Source organism: Saccopteryx leptura, chromosome 8, assembly GCF_036850995.1.
Source record: "Saccopteryx leptura isolate mSacLep1 chromosome 8, mSacLep1_pri_phased_curated, whole genome shotgun sequence".
Taxonomy (NCBI): domain Eukaryota; kingdom Metazoa; phylum Chordata; class Mammalia; order Chiroptera; family Emballonuridae; genus Saccopteryx; species Saccopteryx leptura.
Window position 1 is genome coordinate 6,773,981 of NC_089510.1, and position 14,333 is coordinate 6,788,313.

General features: G+C 54.7%; 1 protein-coding gene across 1 annotated transcript in view; it reads left to right on the forward strand.

Annotated features, from left to right (window-relative positions):
• The first annotated feature begins 279 nt into the window (after window positions 1-279).
• The window catches only part of LOC136380100 (glycogenin-1-like), a 35,682-nt gene continuing 21,628 nt past the window's right edge, over window positions 280-14,333 (forward strand). The window contains exons 1-4 of the mRNA XM_066347901.1: window positions 280-400; window positions 2,685-2,820; window positions 4,680-4,854; window positions 5,288-5,450. Of these exons, the coding sequence (XP_066203998.1) occupies window positions 394-400; window positions 2,685-2,820; window positions 4,680-4,854; window positions 5,288-5,450 (481 nt within the window). The 5' untranslated portion in view covers window positions 280-393. The remainder of the gene's footprint in view (window positions 401-2,684; window positions 2,821-4,679; window positions 4,855-5,287; window positions 5,451-14,333) is intronic.

Here is a 14,333-nt window from a genome sequence, read left to right on the forward strand (position 1 = left end):
CGCCCTCGGTCCCGCTCCGCCCCTCCAGGCCCCGCCCGCCCTCGGCATCGCCCCGCCCCTCTAGGCCCCGCCCGCCGTCGGTCCCGCTCCGCCCTCCAGCCCCCGCCCATCCTCGGTCCCGCCCCTCCAGGCCCCGCCCACCCTCGGCATCGTCCCGCCCCTCTAGGCCCCGCCCACCCTCGGTCCCGCTCCGCCCTCCAGGCCCCGCCCCGCGGCCGGTGAGCCGGGAGGCCGCGGGCAGCGTGCGCGGCCACGTGACGGCCGCTATAAGAGCGCTCCGGGCCTCCGCTCGGCTCCCGCCGCGCCTCCCCGCCGGCCGCTCTCGTGCCCGCCGCCGCCCGCTCCTCCCCGCCACCGCCTGGGGCTGCGGCGTCACCCGCGCCCGGCCGCGCCATGGCAGGTACGCGCCGCACCGGCCCCGCCCCGGTCCCCGCGCCTCCGTCCGGCGCACCCCCGCGGGAGGACCGCCGCGAAGGGGCGCGGGGCAGAGCCGGGCCCCCGCCGGAGCCCCCGGCCCGCCGCCTGCCGCTGCCCCTCCTCCCGCTGTCCCCGCGCGGGCCGGGCCGGGCCGGGGGGCGGGCGGGGCGGCACCCGGAGCCGCCCGCAGGCTGGGACCTCGGAGGGGCGTCCACGGGCGGGCACGCGGGGGGCCCCGGCCCGGCTCCCAGCCCCGGCTCCCCGGCTCCCCGGCTCCCCGGCTCCCCGGCCGCCCGGCCGCCCGCCCCGCGCTGGCGGGCATGCCGAGCCTATTTTTAGGCCTGTGCGGCCGCGTTTCGGGAAGCCGGAGCCCGGCCCCGCGGCGGGAGGGCGCCGGCCCACTTGTTGCGAGGTGTCGGGGCCGCAGGGCGAACCCGGCCCGGGGTGGGGGCTCTGCGTGACGGGTCCTTCCCCTGCTGTTCAGGCGGAGAGCGGGGCGGCCCTGACACTCCGACTGCGGAGTGGCCGCGCAGGGTGAGCCCCTCCCCGGCTGTCTTCCGTCCGTCCTTCCTGGTCCTTTGTAATGTTTGCTAAGTCGGGCTCCGTCCCCAAGCATTGGCCCTGCCCGGGTTTCGTCTCTGAAATCACTCACATCCTTGCTTCCTGAAGTCTTTGGAGCCCACTGACCTTATTGGACTTTTCTAACGGACCCCCTGGACCCTGGGCGGTTTTGAGTGGTAACATTATCTATGTTGCGCCTCACTTCAAGTACCCTGGGCACAGGCGGAAATGTTGCCATGTTGTGATGGGGGAGTGCGAAGGAACAAGGGCAGAGGGCGATGGGCATGTCCAGTGACAGGTGCCACTGCTCTGCGCTGAGCCTTCCTCGAATGTGACTGGCTGGGAAGCTGGTGGCCCTGCAGGGGTCCGGAGCACGGGCCTTTCTACAAACTCATAACGGGCCTGCCCGGAAGGAGAGCCCAGCGCTCTGTGTGAAGGTGGCCCCCAGGTCAGAGGCCAGGGGATGCTCTGGTCCAGCAGACAACCTGCAGTTCTGTCGCACTGCCCAGTGGGACGTCCACTGCCTACTTGCCTCCAGGTTGGAAAATGGGCAAAGAGAGAATGAGGAAACTTAAGACAGGGAGTGACTTTGTGACAGAATGTCCCAACTCCCTGCGTGTGCCACAGTGCCCCACGGGACCCCTGCCAGGCTTGAGCCTATGTATCTTTGTACACCTGGATGCCCGCCAACTAAGGTTTAAATCCCCTCAGAAACGAAGTGTGTCCCCGAATCATCCATCCCGGGGAGGGACTGACCTGGTGACTGGGCTGGCAGTCTCACAGGGTGGGGTTTGTTCAGTAGGAAGAGGAATCCCTCTGTTTGCCTTTGGTCCCGGCAATTGATTATCAGAGACACGTGTGTGTGTGTGTGTGTGTGTGTGTGTGTGTGTGTGTGTGTGTGTGAGAGAGAGAGAGAGAGAGAGAGAGAGAGAGAGCAAATGAGTATATTAAGGGTAGGGGTATTGCTTGTTTCTCCAAAGAAAATAAGGCACATTGGTTAGAGCTACTGTGGTGGTTCCTAATTCCATTTAATGGTGATTGGCCTCTGTTCACATAGAATCATTTAGAGAAGGCCTGTCTGAGGAGGTGACATTTGGGCAGACACTCAGAGTGACTCTTCTGGTCCAGGTGGAGAATACAGTATAAAAAGCCCGAGGCTTGGCAGAAGTGTGAGTCCAGATTGAAGAATGTGACGTCCGCTGTCAGACACTCTCTGTTGGGGTTGTCTGCTGGGTTTGTGCTCAGCTGAAAATCCTGGCGATGGGACCTTATAGGAAAGACAGGAATAGCACTTCCTGGTCTCTTCATGGCCACCTGTTAATTGACTCGCGTTCACAGTCTGAGTGTTAAGCTTGTCTGAGAATGTAGCTTGTTTGGCTTCTCAATTAGGGCAGATTGAGAGAGGAACTGATTTTAATTTTTTTTATTTATTCATTTTTTAGAGAGGAGAGAGAGTGACAGAGAGACAGAGAGAAAGGAGGGAGGAGCAGGAAGCATCAACTCCCATATATGCCTTGACCAGACAAATGCAGGGTTTTGAACCGGTGACCTCAGTGTTCTAGGTCAGCGCTTTTATACGCTGTGCTACCACAGGTCAGGCAAGAGAGGAACTGATTTTAAAGCCCAGTTGTTGGTTACCAAGGATCCTGGCTTTTTCAAGGTAGGAATTTTAACAAGTGTTCTTTTCTTTTCTCCTGTGTATTAAGATGAGGCCTTTGTGACTCTGACCACAAACGATTCCTATGCCAAAGGAGCCCTGGTGCTGGGCTCCTCCCTGAAGCAGCACAGGACCACCAGGAGGCTAGCCGTGCTCACCACGCCGCAGGTGTCGGACTGCATGAGGTGAGGACTGCGCTGCCGCCCTCGGTCGGGCCAGTGCTCGCATCCCTCCCGTTTCTGGCAGCAGTGGGCGTACCCTTTTCAGGGGTGGGCTCCCAGGTGGGGAGATGAGAGGTGCCCGGGCAGGATTCCAGGGTCTGAAGCCTCCTTGAGCTCTGGGGAGCTAGGACACCCAAGGTCCTGTTGGTGACGTGGTGGTCCGCCCCGTGCTCTGCCAAGTCTCTCTGAGGAAGTAGCAGGACTCTCCCTGAACAGGTGCACTCAGGGTGATCTGCGTGAGGGTCTCCATGCGCGCCCTGTCTGAGGTCACACTTCATATGCACCCCTTTTCCAGAATGCAGCAGGGGCTACTTTCCCGGGTTCCAACCAGGGGAAGCTCAGGGATCTGGAAGAGAATGGCAGGGGTCTCCACTGCCACTGGACGTTTATAACCTAAAGATCTTTGTTTACAAGTTAATAGATTACTGTATTTGCCAAAAGGCTTTCTGAATTTGGGGTCATGCTAGGAGAGCGCCGTATCGGGGCACAAGCTGCCTGGCGATTGGTTACTTTGATCTGTTTGAATTAAGTATTGAAGTATCTGAACAAGCTGTCCGATTCCTAATGCCAGCTTTAAAAATGCCCGGGCACACTACCAGCTCTGTATGGTGTTTCTATTGCATTCTCCTGTCCCTCTTAGAAATTTAAAATGCATTTTTTGTGAGTTTCTTCAAAATATGTACACACATGCGAAGGACCTCTGAAAAGGAGTATGTCTGTCAATGTATCAATCTGTGTCTGTATATACCTACATATATACATGTACACAAACAACCTTGTTTCTAAAGGATAATTTAGGAAAATGCCAAAGAGTGTATCTCCTAATGTGTATGTACTAGTTGTGGTCTGTTTAGTGAGGATGTGTGTAAGAAGACAGACATGATCTTAGTTCCCCTCCTTCGTCCCCCCACACACACCTGGACTGGGGTAAGTGGTGTCTTTAACCACTTCCTTTCAAAAAGATCAAGTTTACTGTGTGAATTCGACCATAGTTCTATACAGCTCTGCAGACAGACAGCACAGGAACGCCAGCTTTGTTCTGCATGTTTGATATTGTAAACTTTCAGTGACATCTGTCTTTACCATGTGTTTTAACTTAACACTGCATTTAGTGTCTACCTCAGTCTACTCTCTTAACCCACCTCAAGATTGCAAACTGAAATAAACCTTTAGTTGACCTGGGCAGAGAGAGTGTTGTCCTTCACAGACTGAAGCGGGTCTTTGTGTGCCAGCAATGCGATGGATGCACGTAGTAAATGCTGGTTGTAGTCTGTTCTAAAAAAAACAGCAGCCGAATCACTGAGTCCTCTAACTTCTTTTGAGTTAGACAGTTCTCTGTCAACTTCTTTAGCAAAAACAATTACATAGTTACGGGCTTCGTTACAGACATTACATGCACTTGACTCAACATCATTGGTAAAAACGTGGTAGTCAGAATCAGTTCTAATAAGATACATTGTTAAATAGGCTGCTGCAGAGATGTACTCGTAACCACGAGTGAGCCACACTTCTACAACCTGTGGCCACATTCTGCCCGGTATTCAGTGGTACAGTAAAAAGATAGAAAGCTTCTGTCATAGTGTCCTAAACCAAGTGCTTCATGCTCACCAGAAGCAGTTCTTACTATTTTAGTGACATTAACTTCACGTGTAGATTTACATAATTTGTCCTGAAGGAAATCAGGACACACTGAAGGATTATACTGTGTCAGTAACAGATGGCTCTGCTCACGGACGGATAGGCTAATAAGAATGTGGTCTTACGTTAGCTGTCCCTTGTTCTGAAAAGCTGCTGACCACCGTTCTTGAATTTTGTTCCGACAGAAAAGCTTTAGAGACCGTCTTTGATGAAGTCCTCGTGGTCGACGTTTTGGACAGCGGAGACTCTGCTCATCTGACCTTGATGAAGAGGCCCGAGTTGGGCGTCACGTTAACGAAACTCCACTGCTGGTCCCTGACACAATACTCCAAATGCGTGTTCATGGATGCGGACACTCTGGTGAGTGTGGCCTTGATGGCTAAAAAGATGTGTATTAAGAACACAAAAAAAGATGTCTGTAGTAACTGAGATCAGTGAGGCCATCGAAGAACGCTGTGAGGACTTAACAGTAAAGTTCAGATTTTAAAAAAACATGTCAGGTGAGGAAGGAGAGGAGGCCCTGGCCCTGCCAGCTGTCATCTGGACAGTTCAGACCAGCAGCACGTCGCATCCCCGGTGTTGGGTGACTCGGGCAGCTCCGAGGGGGCGCGGACCACCTCTGTAATGCTTTCTCCCCTCTCTGGGTCAGGTCCTGGCAAATCCACCTCTGTAATGCTTTCTCCCCTCTCTGGGTCAGGTCCTGGCAAATCCACCTCTGTAATGCTTTCTCCCCTCTCTGGGTCAGGTCCTGGCAAATCCACCTCTGTAATGCTTTCTCCCCTCTCTGGGTCAGGTCCTGGCAAACATCGACGACCTCTTTGAGAGGGAGGAGCTGTCGGCGGCGCCGGACCCCGGCTGGCCCGACTGCTTCAACTCCGGAGTCTTTGTTTACCGGCCCTCCATGGAAACGTACGGTCAGCTGCTGCGCATGGCCGCCGAGCAGGGCAGTTTTGATGGTACGTATCCGTCATCCTGATATCTGAGAAGCCGTTAGAAACTTCTGGGGGCAGCTCTTCTCGGGGATGTAGTTGCTGTGGCTGGGAGACAGCCTCACGAGAGACATAGTGAGTGTTTTATGTTGTGCACTTTTGGAAATACTATTGTGTGTCCGTGTGAGCACATGCATTTTTTTTCTATGAGTACATAAGGGTACCCTAACCTACAACAGGCAGTTTACAGAGTAGCCATTGATTGGCTTTCCTGTGTCTAAATTAGACTATGATCAATGAACTGTGGGTTTTTCAAGAATCCCAAAGACTACAAGACAAACAGAAACCTTTTAACACCCATCTTTAAATGGGAACAGACCTAACAGGACCCAGTGTTGTCTCCCTGGAAATTAGAGGAATAAACCTAATCTTTTGGCTCTGTTTTCTTGGGAGACATTAAAAACAGAACACAGAAAGTTGATGTGAGTAACCTTTGCCACCACATTCTTATTCTCTGTAAGGCTTTGCATCGGAGAGAGCGTTGCTGCAGAACCGCAGAGACGTCACTGGCCAAGTCAGCGTCCACTTTCCCTAATGGGTCGTGTTCCGTCGCAGGGTTACCCACAGAGAGGCTCCAACTCCTTGCGGTGCAGGACCTCACGTCCTTGCGAGAATTTAGATCGAGTGAGTTTGTAGGTGTGCTTCTATTTAAGGCAGTCTCTGACATCATAAATACATAATAAGCTGCTGCTTATTTTTAACCACAAAGCTCATACTCAAGACAGAACGAGTATTTAAAATGCAGAAGCAGCTTTTTAAAACAATGTCGATGGACCCTCTGAACAAAGGAAAGGCCCAGGGCATCCAGGAGGACGCTGCTGGCCTCTGGTGAAGAGGGGAGGGCACTGCTGGCCGCCCTGCGGTGCCCAGGCCGGCCGCACAGCAAAGGGGGGAGCAGGCGGAGGTGCCGCAGCACGGGGCTGAGAAACACTCCGTGCCAGGACCCGCGTGCCCCGGAAGAGTGGGCAGAGCTGGACCGGAACCCACGGCAGCCTCTGGTGCTAATCCTCTGAAGAGGCCGGAGTGTGTTGAGTGTGGTCGCGGTCAGGGCCATGTGTGCTTCTCCCCGGTCAGGGCCACCTGTGCTTCTCCCGTGACCGCTTCATTCTTAGCTCCCACTGTTTTCCTCCACGTCAGGAGTGAAAGCTGTGTTAGTGTTTGAATTCAAAGCCTGCCTTCCTCATTCTGACTGATAATACAGCAGTTGCCTTTGCGTAAAAGGAAGACGAGGGTGTTTTTAGCAGAAGTCCACTGTTTGTCTTCACCTTCCTGTAAGAGTGTGTAGCTTTCTTCACCTCCTCCCGGCAAATGTGAAGGAAGTCGTGTAACCCTGCCAGAAATTCAGGTTAAATTCTCAGTTCCAGTAAGCGAGTCCCATTCTCACGTCTGCCCAGTGCCTGAAACCGCATGATGGGAAAGAACATGAAGAGAAGCCGTTTCTAATCGAGGAGCGCGTTAGCTCCTGTTGTTGAGAGATGAGAGGTCTGGATACCAAACAGGACAGGGTCATGGCTACGGTTTTAGAATATACAGCGAAGTAACTGGTAGGGACCAGCGTGGATCATCTACCCTGTTGGAAGTCAAGAGGGCCTAGAGGAGTGGGAGTGTGTTGTTTGGAGGCAGGGACGCAGGGGACATGCTCAGTGAGGAGGCACTGTCCGCTCCTGTGGCCGGACTCAGAGCTGGAGGCCGAGCGTGGGCGGCCTTGGCCACTGGCACGCTCCATCCCTCCGCCTGGAAGGTGCTCTGTGTCCCAGCTCTTCGGTGGTGAAGGCCTGAATTTTCTCTGTTCATACAGCTGCTTGATTGACAGAGTTGAAAATTGAACCGTGTAGATGGGAACTTTGAGTTATGCTCAGTATGTTGTTTAAATCTGACAGAAGGATAAAGTAGGAGCTCTCTAGTGAAAGGTGGTTTGCACTTGCTGTGTGGTGAGTTTTACTCATCAAAGCCAGTTCACTCCATGGGTGGGAGCCTGCTCCTCCCGGAAGGGTTTATACTCATCCCTGCCCTTGTCCACGCTTTTGCCTGTGTAGTCTCAACTGTCCGTGGTCTGGAAATACTGAATGTGGACAATTCCAGAAAGAGATAGTTGATACAGTGTACACTGCACACCATTCTGAGTAGTGTGAGGTCTCGTGTTGTGCTGCTCCTCACTGAGCCACCCGGGTCAGCATCCTGTGTGGACCACGTCTGGGGTGTCCATCCAGTACATGGGCTGGGTCACCGCCTGTGAGTCTCTCATTGGCATCCTGGTTACCAGGTGACGGTCCCGGTATCACCGCTTGTGTTCCGGGAGCTCTTATTTACCTAACGTGGCTCCAAAGGGCAAGGGGAGCGGATGCTGGCAGCTCAGATGTGCCAGGGCCACGCTATAAAGTGTATGCATGTGTGTGTGTGTGTGTGCATGTGTGTGTATGTGTGTGTGCATGTGTGTGTGTGTGCATGTATGCGTGTGTGTGTGCATGTGTGTGTGTGTGTATGTGCAGGAAAGAACATGTAGAGGGTTTGGTATTATTCACAGTTTCAGGGATCCACTTGGGGGTCTTGCAGTGTCTCCCCTGCAGAGAAACATTTCCTTGTGAGCTCCACCTTTTCGCTGGTGGTACGCTTGCTGTGCCCTGGGCTGCTCACACCCTGCCCCGGTCTGTGTCAGGCCCACGCGAGGTGAGCATCTTCAGTCGGTCTCTGTCACGGCACTGTGCGTTTTCCGTTGTCCACAGCTGTCTGCCCGCCCCCTCCGCCATCCCCTGCTTCACGGATCAGGGGCTTAAGTCCCAGCATCCTTAGACTGGTATCGAAGAGGAATGGTCCGCCGATGACTGTATCTATGTCGGTACATCTTGTGAGTCCTGCTCAATGTCTTGCATAAGTTCAAACAAAGTTGATGGGGCCTGGTGGCCGTGGACAAGCCACACGGGCGGCTGGTGGCCGAGCACTTGCAGCTGCTCTCCCAGCTCTTCCAGGGGAAAGAATGTGGCTGTCACTCTCCTAATCGCTGGTCCTTAGTCACGCCCCGCCCTGCTGTCACCTCCTCTGGCCAAGAGGAGCCCTAAAATGGCAACTCATGCTCCATGGCTTCCCTCCAGGTCTTCTCCCGGCATTCAGACTTAGAGCTCGGGGCTGGTGACTTCCCCGCCTGATGCGTGGGTGGCCTGCGTCCGACCTCCTGTAGCGAGGGGTCTCAGCTCCTGTCCTGTTTGCATTAGCAAACTGCGCTCTTGCTTCACGACTGAAGTCACACGTTTCCTGACAGTTGGACAATAGCTATTGTGAAATAGATGCAGACTAACATGTTATGAAAGGTGACACGGTAAGGTTAGGTCAGGACTTGTGAGCAGTGACGGGGGTGGGGGGGGTCATGGTATCATACATACTGACCAGCAGTCCTGTGTTCCACACCCCCGGGCGGATATCATACATACTGACCAGTAGTTCTGTGTCCACACCCCCGGCTGATATCACACATACTGACCAGCAGTCCTGTGTCCACACCCCCGGGCAGATATCACACACACATACTGACCAGCAGTCCTGTGTCCACACCCCTGGCGGATATCACACATACTGACCAGCAGTCCTGTGGCCACACCCTCGGGCGGATATCATACATACTGACCAGCAGTCCTGTGTCCACACCCCCGGGTGGATATCATACATACTGACCAGCAGTCCTGTGTCCACACCCCCGGGCGGATATCATACATACTGACCAGCAGTCCTGTGTCCACACCCCCGGCGGATATCACACATACTGACCAGCAGTCCTGTGTCCACACCCCCGGGCGGATATCATACATACTGACCAGCAGTCCTGTGTCCACACCCTCGGGCGGATATCACACATACTGACCAGCAGTCCTGTGTCCACACCCCCCGGGCGGATATCACACATACTGACCAGCAGTCCCGTGTCCACACCCCCGGGCGGATATCATACATACTGACCAGCAGTCCTGTGTCCACACCCCCGGGTGGATATCACACATACTGACCAGCAGTCCTGTGGCCACACCCTCGGGCGCAGTAAAACTGATACACTGAGGCTTCATTTGAAGAAATCAATCTGAATGCAAGTTGTTTATTTTCTTTTTCCCCTGTGACTCCGAGTATCTAAATTAAAGGTGCTTATCAGTTAAAGACAAGGGTTCAATGTTTGAGAATTGCTGTCTGTTAATATCATCTGTACATGTTAGTTTCAAAAACCTAAATTAAAAACAGCAATTCATATTTTCCAGTTTGATAATTGCTTTTTAAAAAAAGTTTTGGGATTCATTTTAATCACCCTACCCTAAATATGCTAAACATTAGAAATGTTGGTCGATGGTTGAATTTTCAAAAAGTGTGCGAGAACAAGTTGATGGTAGAATGTCAGACCCGGCTTTATTTTCAGCAGAATCCCGGCTCCGCCGTGAGGACGTTGTACCAGCGTGTTCCCTGTTCTAGTTCTGAGTGGTCGCGGGGACTCTTTCTGTGCTTGGAGGTGTTGGGAGCCAGGAGAGAGCCATAAGGTTTCAAAACGCTTTCCAACAGCATGTGGTGCTGAGTTCTGTTCAGTGCAAAGCTGACCCCAGCGACTCTTTTCCTAATCTTTGTAGCTAGTGAGGCTGCAGGCTGGACCTGCCCAAAGAAGGAGTGAAGGGAAGAGGTGTTTCCAGATAGGACTTGTCCGAATGGAGGGAGCTCAGAAACTGAGGTCCGCCTCCCTCGGTTTCCTGACTCCGTTCCGCCCCTGTAGCCGCCGTAATGCAGCTGCCTGTGGCCCAGCGGGCATTTCACCAACTGCTTAGAAGTCACTGGGCTCTCTTGTATTTATGTCTTTAAGGGATAGTTTGGCTAATGAGTATTTTGAATAAGTAAAGATGAAAAGCAAGTTATGAGGTGTAGTTAGTAGCAGAATAAATTAACCCACACAGGTGGTTTTTTCCCCCTTAGAGCTATTTTTATCTCATTGTACGGTGAGGTTTTTATTTAGCCATCTGTTTGTCTGTAGCCTAGTACCCAGCAGAGGTGGTGAGCCCCGTGAGAAACGGAGGACGAAGGGGCTCGGGTGTTCTGTGTGTGCAGGCTCTTATGTTCATCGTTCACTGACTTTTTCACTGTCTTTCAACGGTCTTATTGAGCCGTGTATTGAGGGCCTGATGTGTCTGTCGGCCTTCCTTAGAGCTCAGGACAGAGCTGGCAGCAGAACCAGGTTCGAACCAGAGACGTCTGCAGCTCTGTGGCTGGTTGTACGTGTGATTTTTCTTTTCTCCCAGTTACCCCGGACCCAGCACTCAGGAAGATGCACCCTGTGGATGATGCGGGTGGAGGAGAATCTCTGTACCATCGGCCTTTCTAAAGCTTAATCACTTAACATTCATGGATCTGAGAGCAGCTGATGCTAATCCACATGAAGAGACAGAGGCTATGATCTCTCTTGCTCTCTGGCCACAGTGATTAAACCTCTCTCTCTGAGCCACAGTCTTTAGAATTACTTGGTCTTTTAAAATCAGTGACACAGTTTGGTATTATTTTATGCATCTGGAAGTATTGGAAATATGACTCTTGCCTACATTTCTATAGTTCATTTATTCGGTATTTCAGAAAATAGTTTAGCTTCTATCTGGGCAAGACGCTAATTTTTAAGGGCTAGAAATAGCCTGGCTAGAAATATAGACTGTCTCTCTCCCTCTCGAAAGCTTATAGTCTGTGAGAGCTCACAGACACTTAACTAATTACACAATTAATTATGTAATTATGATTGTGGTGAGTTCAGAGCACTAAGGGAATCTAGACCAGAAAGACCTGCCTTCAACTGAGAAGTTGAAAATTAAGCCAAGAATAAATGTTTCCTTGAATTCATATAATTAATTAATAGCTTCATTATTAAGAATCTTTTTTAAGGTAAAAAAAAAAAAGGGCGAGACCCCGAAATGGTAAAGTACATCCATTGCTCTTGGCTTGAAGGGGTCGCAGCCCGTGAGATTCACAGGCACTGGGGCCCGAGCCCCGAGGGCTGGACTTCCCTGAGCTGCCTGGGTGGGTCTGATGGCCCCTGGTGACCCTCACAGAAACATCCCCAAGCGTGGTACCTCCAGTTATCCGGGGCACGCTGGCCACAGGCAGGGGTGGGGCTACCTGCCAAGTGGGGCATGGACGTCCCAGTTCATAGCACACCCGTGGGCCTCCCTGTGGTGTCAGGCGCACGGCCCCATGCATGGACGTCCCAGTTCTCAGCGCACCCGTGGGCCTCCCTGTGGTGTCAGGCGCACGGCCCCGTGTGTGGACGTCCCAGTTCTCAATGTGTCCGTGGGCCTCCCTGTGGTGTCAGGCGCACGGCCCCGTGCGTGGACGTACCGGTTCTCAGCGCACCCGTGGGCCTCCCTGTGGTGTCAGGCGCACGGCCCCGTGTGTGGACGTACCGGTTCTCAGTGTGTCCGTGGGCCTCCCTGTGGTGTCAGGCGCACTGCCCCGTGTGTGGACGTACCGGTTCTCAGTGTGTCCGGGGGCCTCCCTGTGGTGTCAGGCACATGGCCCCGTGTGTGGACGTCCCAGTTCTCAGTGTGTCCGTGGGCCTCCCTGTGGTGTCAGGCACATGGCCCCGTGTGTGGACGTCCCAGTTCTCAGTGTGTCCGTGGGCCTCCCTGTGGTGTCAGGCACATGGCCCCGTGTGTGGACGTCCCAGTTCTCAATGTGTCCGTGGGCCTCCCTGTGGTGTCAGGCGCACTGCCCCGTGTGTGGACGTACCGGTTCTCAGCGCACCCGTGGGCCTCCCTGTGGTGTCAGGCGCACGGCCCCGTGTGTGGACGTACCGGTTCTCAATGTGTCCGTGGGCCTCCCTGTGGTGTCAGGCACATGGCCCCGTGTGTGGACGTACCGGTTCTCAGTGTGTCCGGGGGCCTCCCTGTGGTGTCAGGCACATGGCCCCGTGTGTGGACGTCCCAGTTCTCAGTGTGTCCGTGGGCCTCCCTGTGGTGTCAGGCACATGGCCCCGTGTGTGGACGTACCGGTTCTCAGTGTGTCCGGGGGCCTCCCTGTGGTGTCAGGCACATGGCCCCGTGTGTGGACGTCCCAGTTCTCAGTGTGTCCGTGGGCCTCCCTGTGGTGTCAGGCGCACTGCCCCGTGTGTGGACGTACCGGTTCTCAGTGTGTCCGTGGGCCTCCCTGTGGTGTCAGGTGCACGGCCCCGTGTGTGGACGTCCCAGTTCTCAGTGTGTCCGTGGGCCTCCCTGTGGTGTCGGGCGCACTGCCCCGTGTGTGGACGTCCCAGTTCTCAGCACGTCTGTCCGTGGGCCTCCCTGTGGTGTCGGGCGCACTGCCCCGTGTGTGGACGTCCCAGTTCTCAGTGTGTCCGTGGGCCTCCCTGTGGTGTCAGGCGCACGGCCCCGTGTGTGGACGTCCCGGTTCTCAGTGTGTCCGTGGGCCTCCCTGTGGTGTCAGGCGCACTGCCCCGTGTGTGGACGTCCCAGTTCTCAGCACGTCTGTCCGTGGGCCTCCCTGTGGTGTCAGGCGCACGGCCCCGTGTGTGGACGTCCCGGTTCTCAGTGTGTCCGTGGGCCTCCCTGTGGTGTCAGGCGCACTGCCCCGTGTGTGGACGTCCCAGTTCTCAGCACGTCTGTCCGTGGGCCTCCCTGTGGTGTCAGGCGCACTGCCCCATGTGTGGGCGTCCCAGTTCTCAGCACGTCTGTCCGTGGGCCTCCCTGTGGTGTCAGGCGCACGGCCCCGTGTGTGGACGTCCCAGTTCTCAGCGTGTCCGTGGGCCTCCCTGTGGTGTCAGGCGCACGGCCCCGTGCGTGCTTGCTAGCCGCCCTCTGCCCCTCGTCAGACTGGGGACTGTTGAGAGCCGGAACATAGCTGGTCCGTCATGCTGCGTATAAAGCCTGTACCTCATTGATGTGACTCAGTTTCTATAGAAGTGACGGGTCTGAGTTCCATTTTCTGACGTGATAAAATGGAAGAGGAGCTATTGCCTAGAAGTCTCTTTGCTTTTTGCATTTCCATCTGCAGGCAAACTCCCTGGAGACGTAACTGTGGACTCCGGTTCTGTGGGAACGGGTGGGGCTCCCGGTCCTGTGTGTCTCGTCAGCTCTGGGTGGTGCTCGCGCTGCTGGAACCAGCACTGCGGGATTCTCGGGGGGCATTCCTCGGGCTGAGATGCTGGGCGTCATCTTTATACCAGAGTAGACCGCCCTTCCTGCTGCCCACCGTGGGCAAGCCAGCCGCCAGCAGACTGTGATCGATCACACAGCATTCAACAAGAGCACACAGTCAGGAGCTACAGGGCTCAGTGCTGTTTCTGTCTTTCAGAGCAACAGGCCGGTTTCTGCGGTGTGCGCCCACGGTTACCAGGTTCATGACCTGGTCGGGAGCCCTGGAAAATAGCGGGTGGTGGTAAGGACGCCACTGACCCTTGGGCAGCCTGGTGGAAGGGTGCCACAGAATCAGACCTTTGCTCTTGTTTGCGGCCTGGGCGCCCGCACCCCCCCGCTCCATCCCCACTCTGTCTCGTCTGGACGCCCCGCCCCGCCCCAGCCGGCTGGAGCCAGCTGCCAACATGCCTGCTGGTCGCGTGGTGGGCTCCAAGATGAGTGAGAGTAAAAAAGTCTTAGCCTGTCAGAATAAATGAGTGGCCTCTGGGCATTTGACCTAAACACACTGGACTAAGGCCCGGAGTGCTCTGTAGTGAGGACTCAGCAGGTTTCCTGCCCCCTTGTATGCTTTGTGGCCGACGCGCTCAGGTCTGCGCTGTGCTCTAGGTTGGGGACTTGGAAAGCCAGGATGTCGATAGCGCCAGACGGAGATTCTCTGATGAAGCCGGAACGTCTGTCTGACTTGGAGGTGGGAGTTGTCCTTTAGAAGAAGACAGAG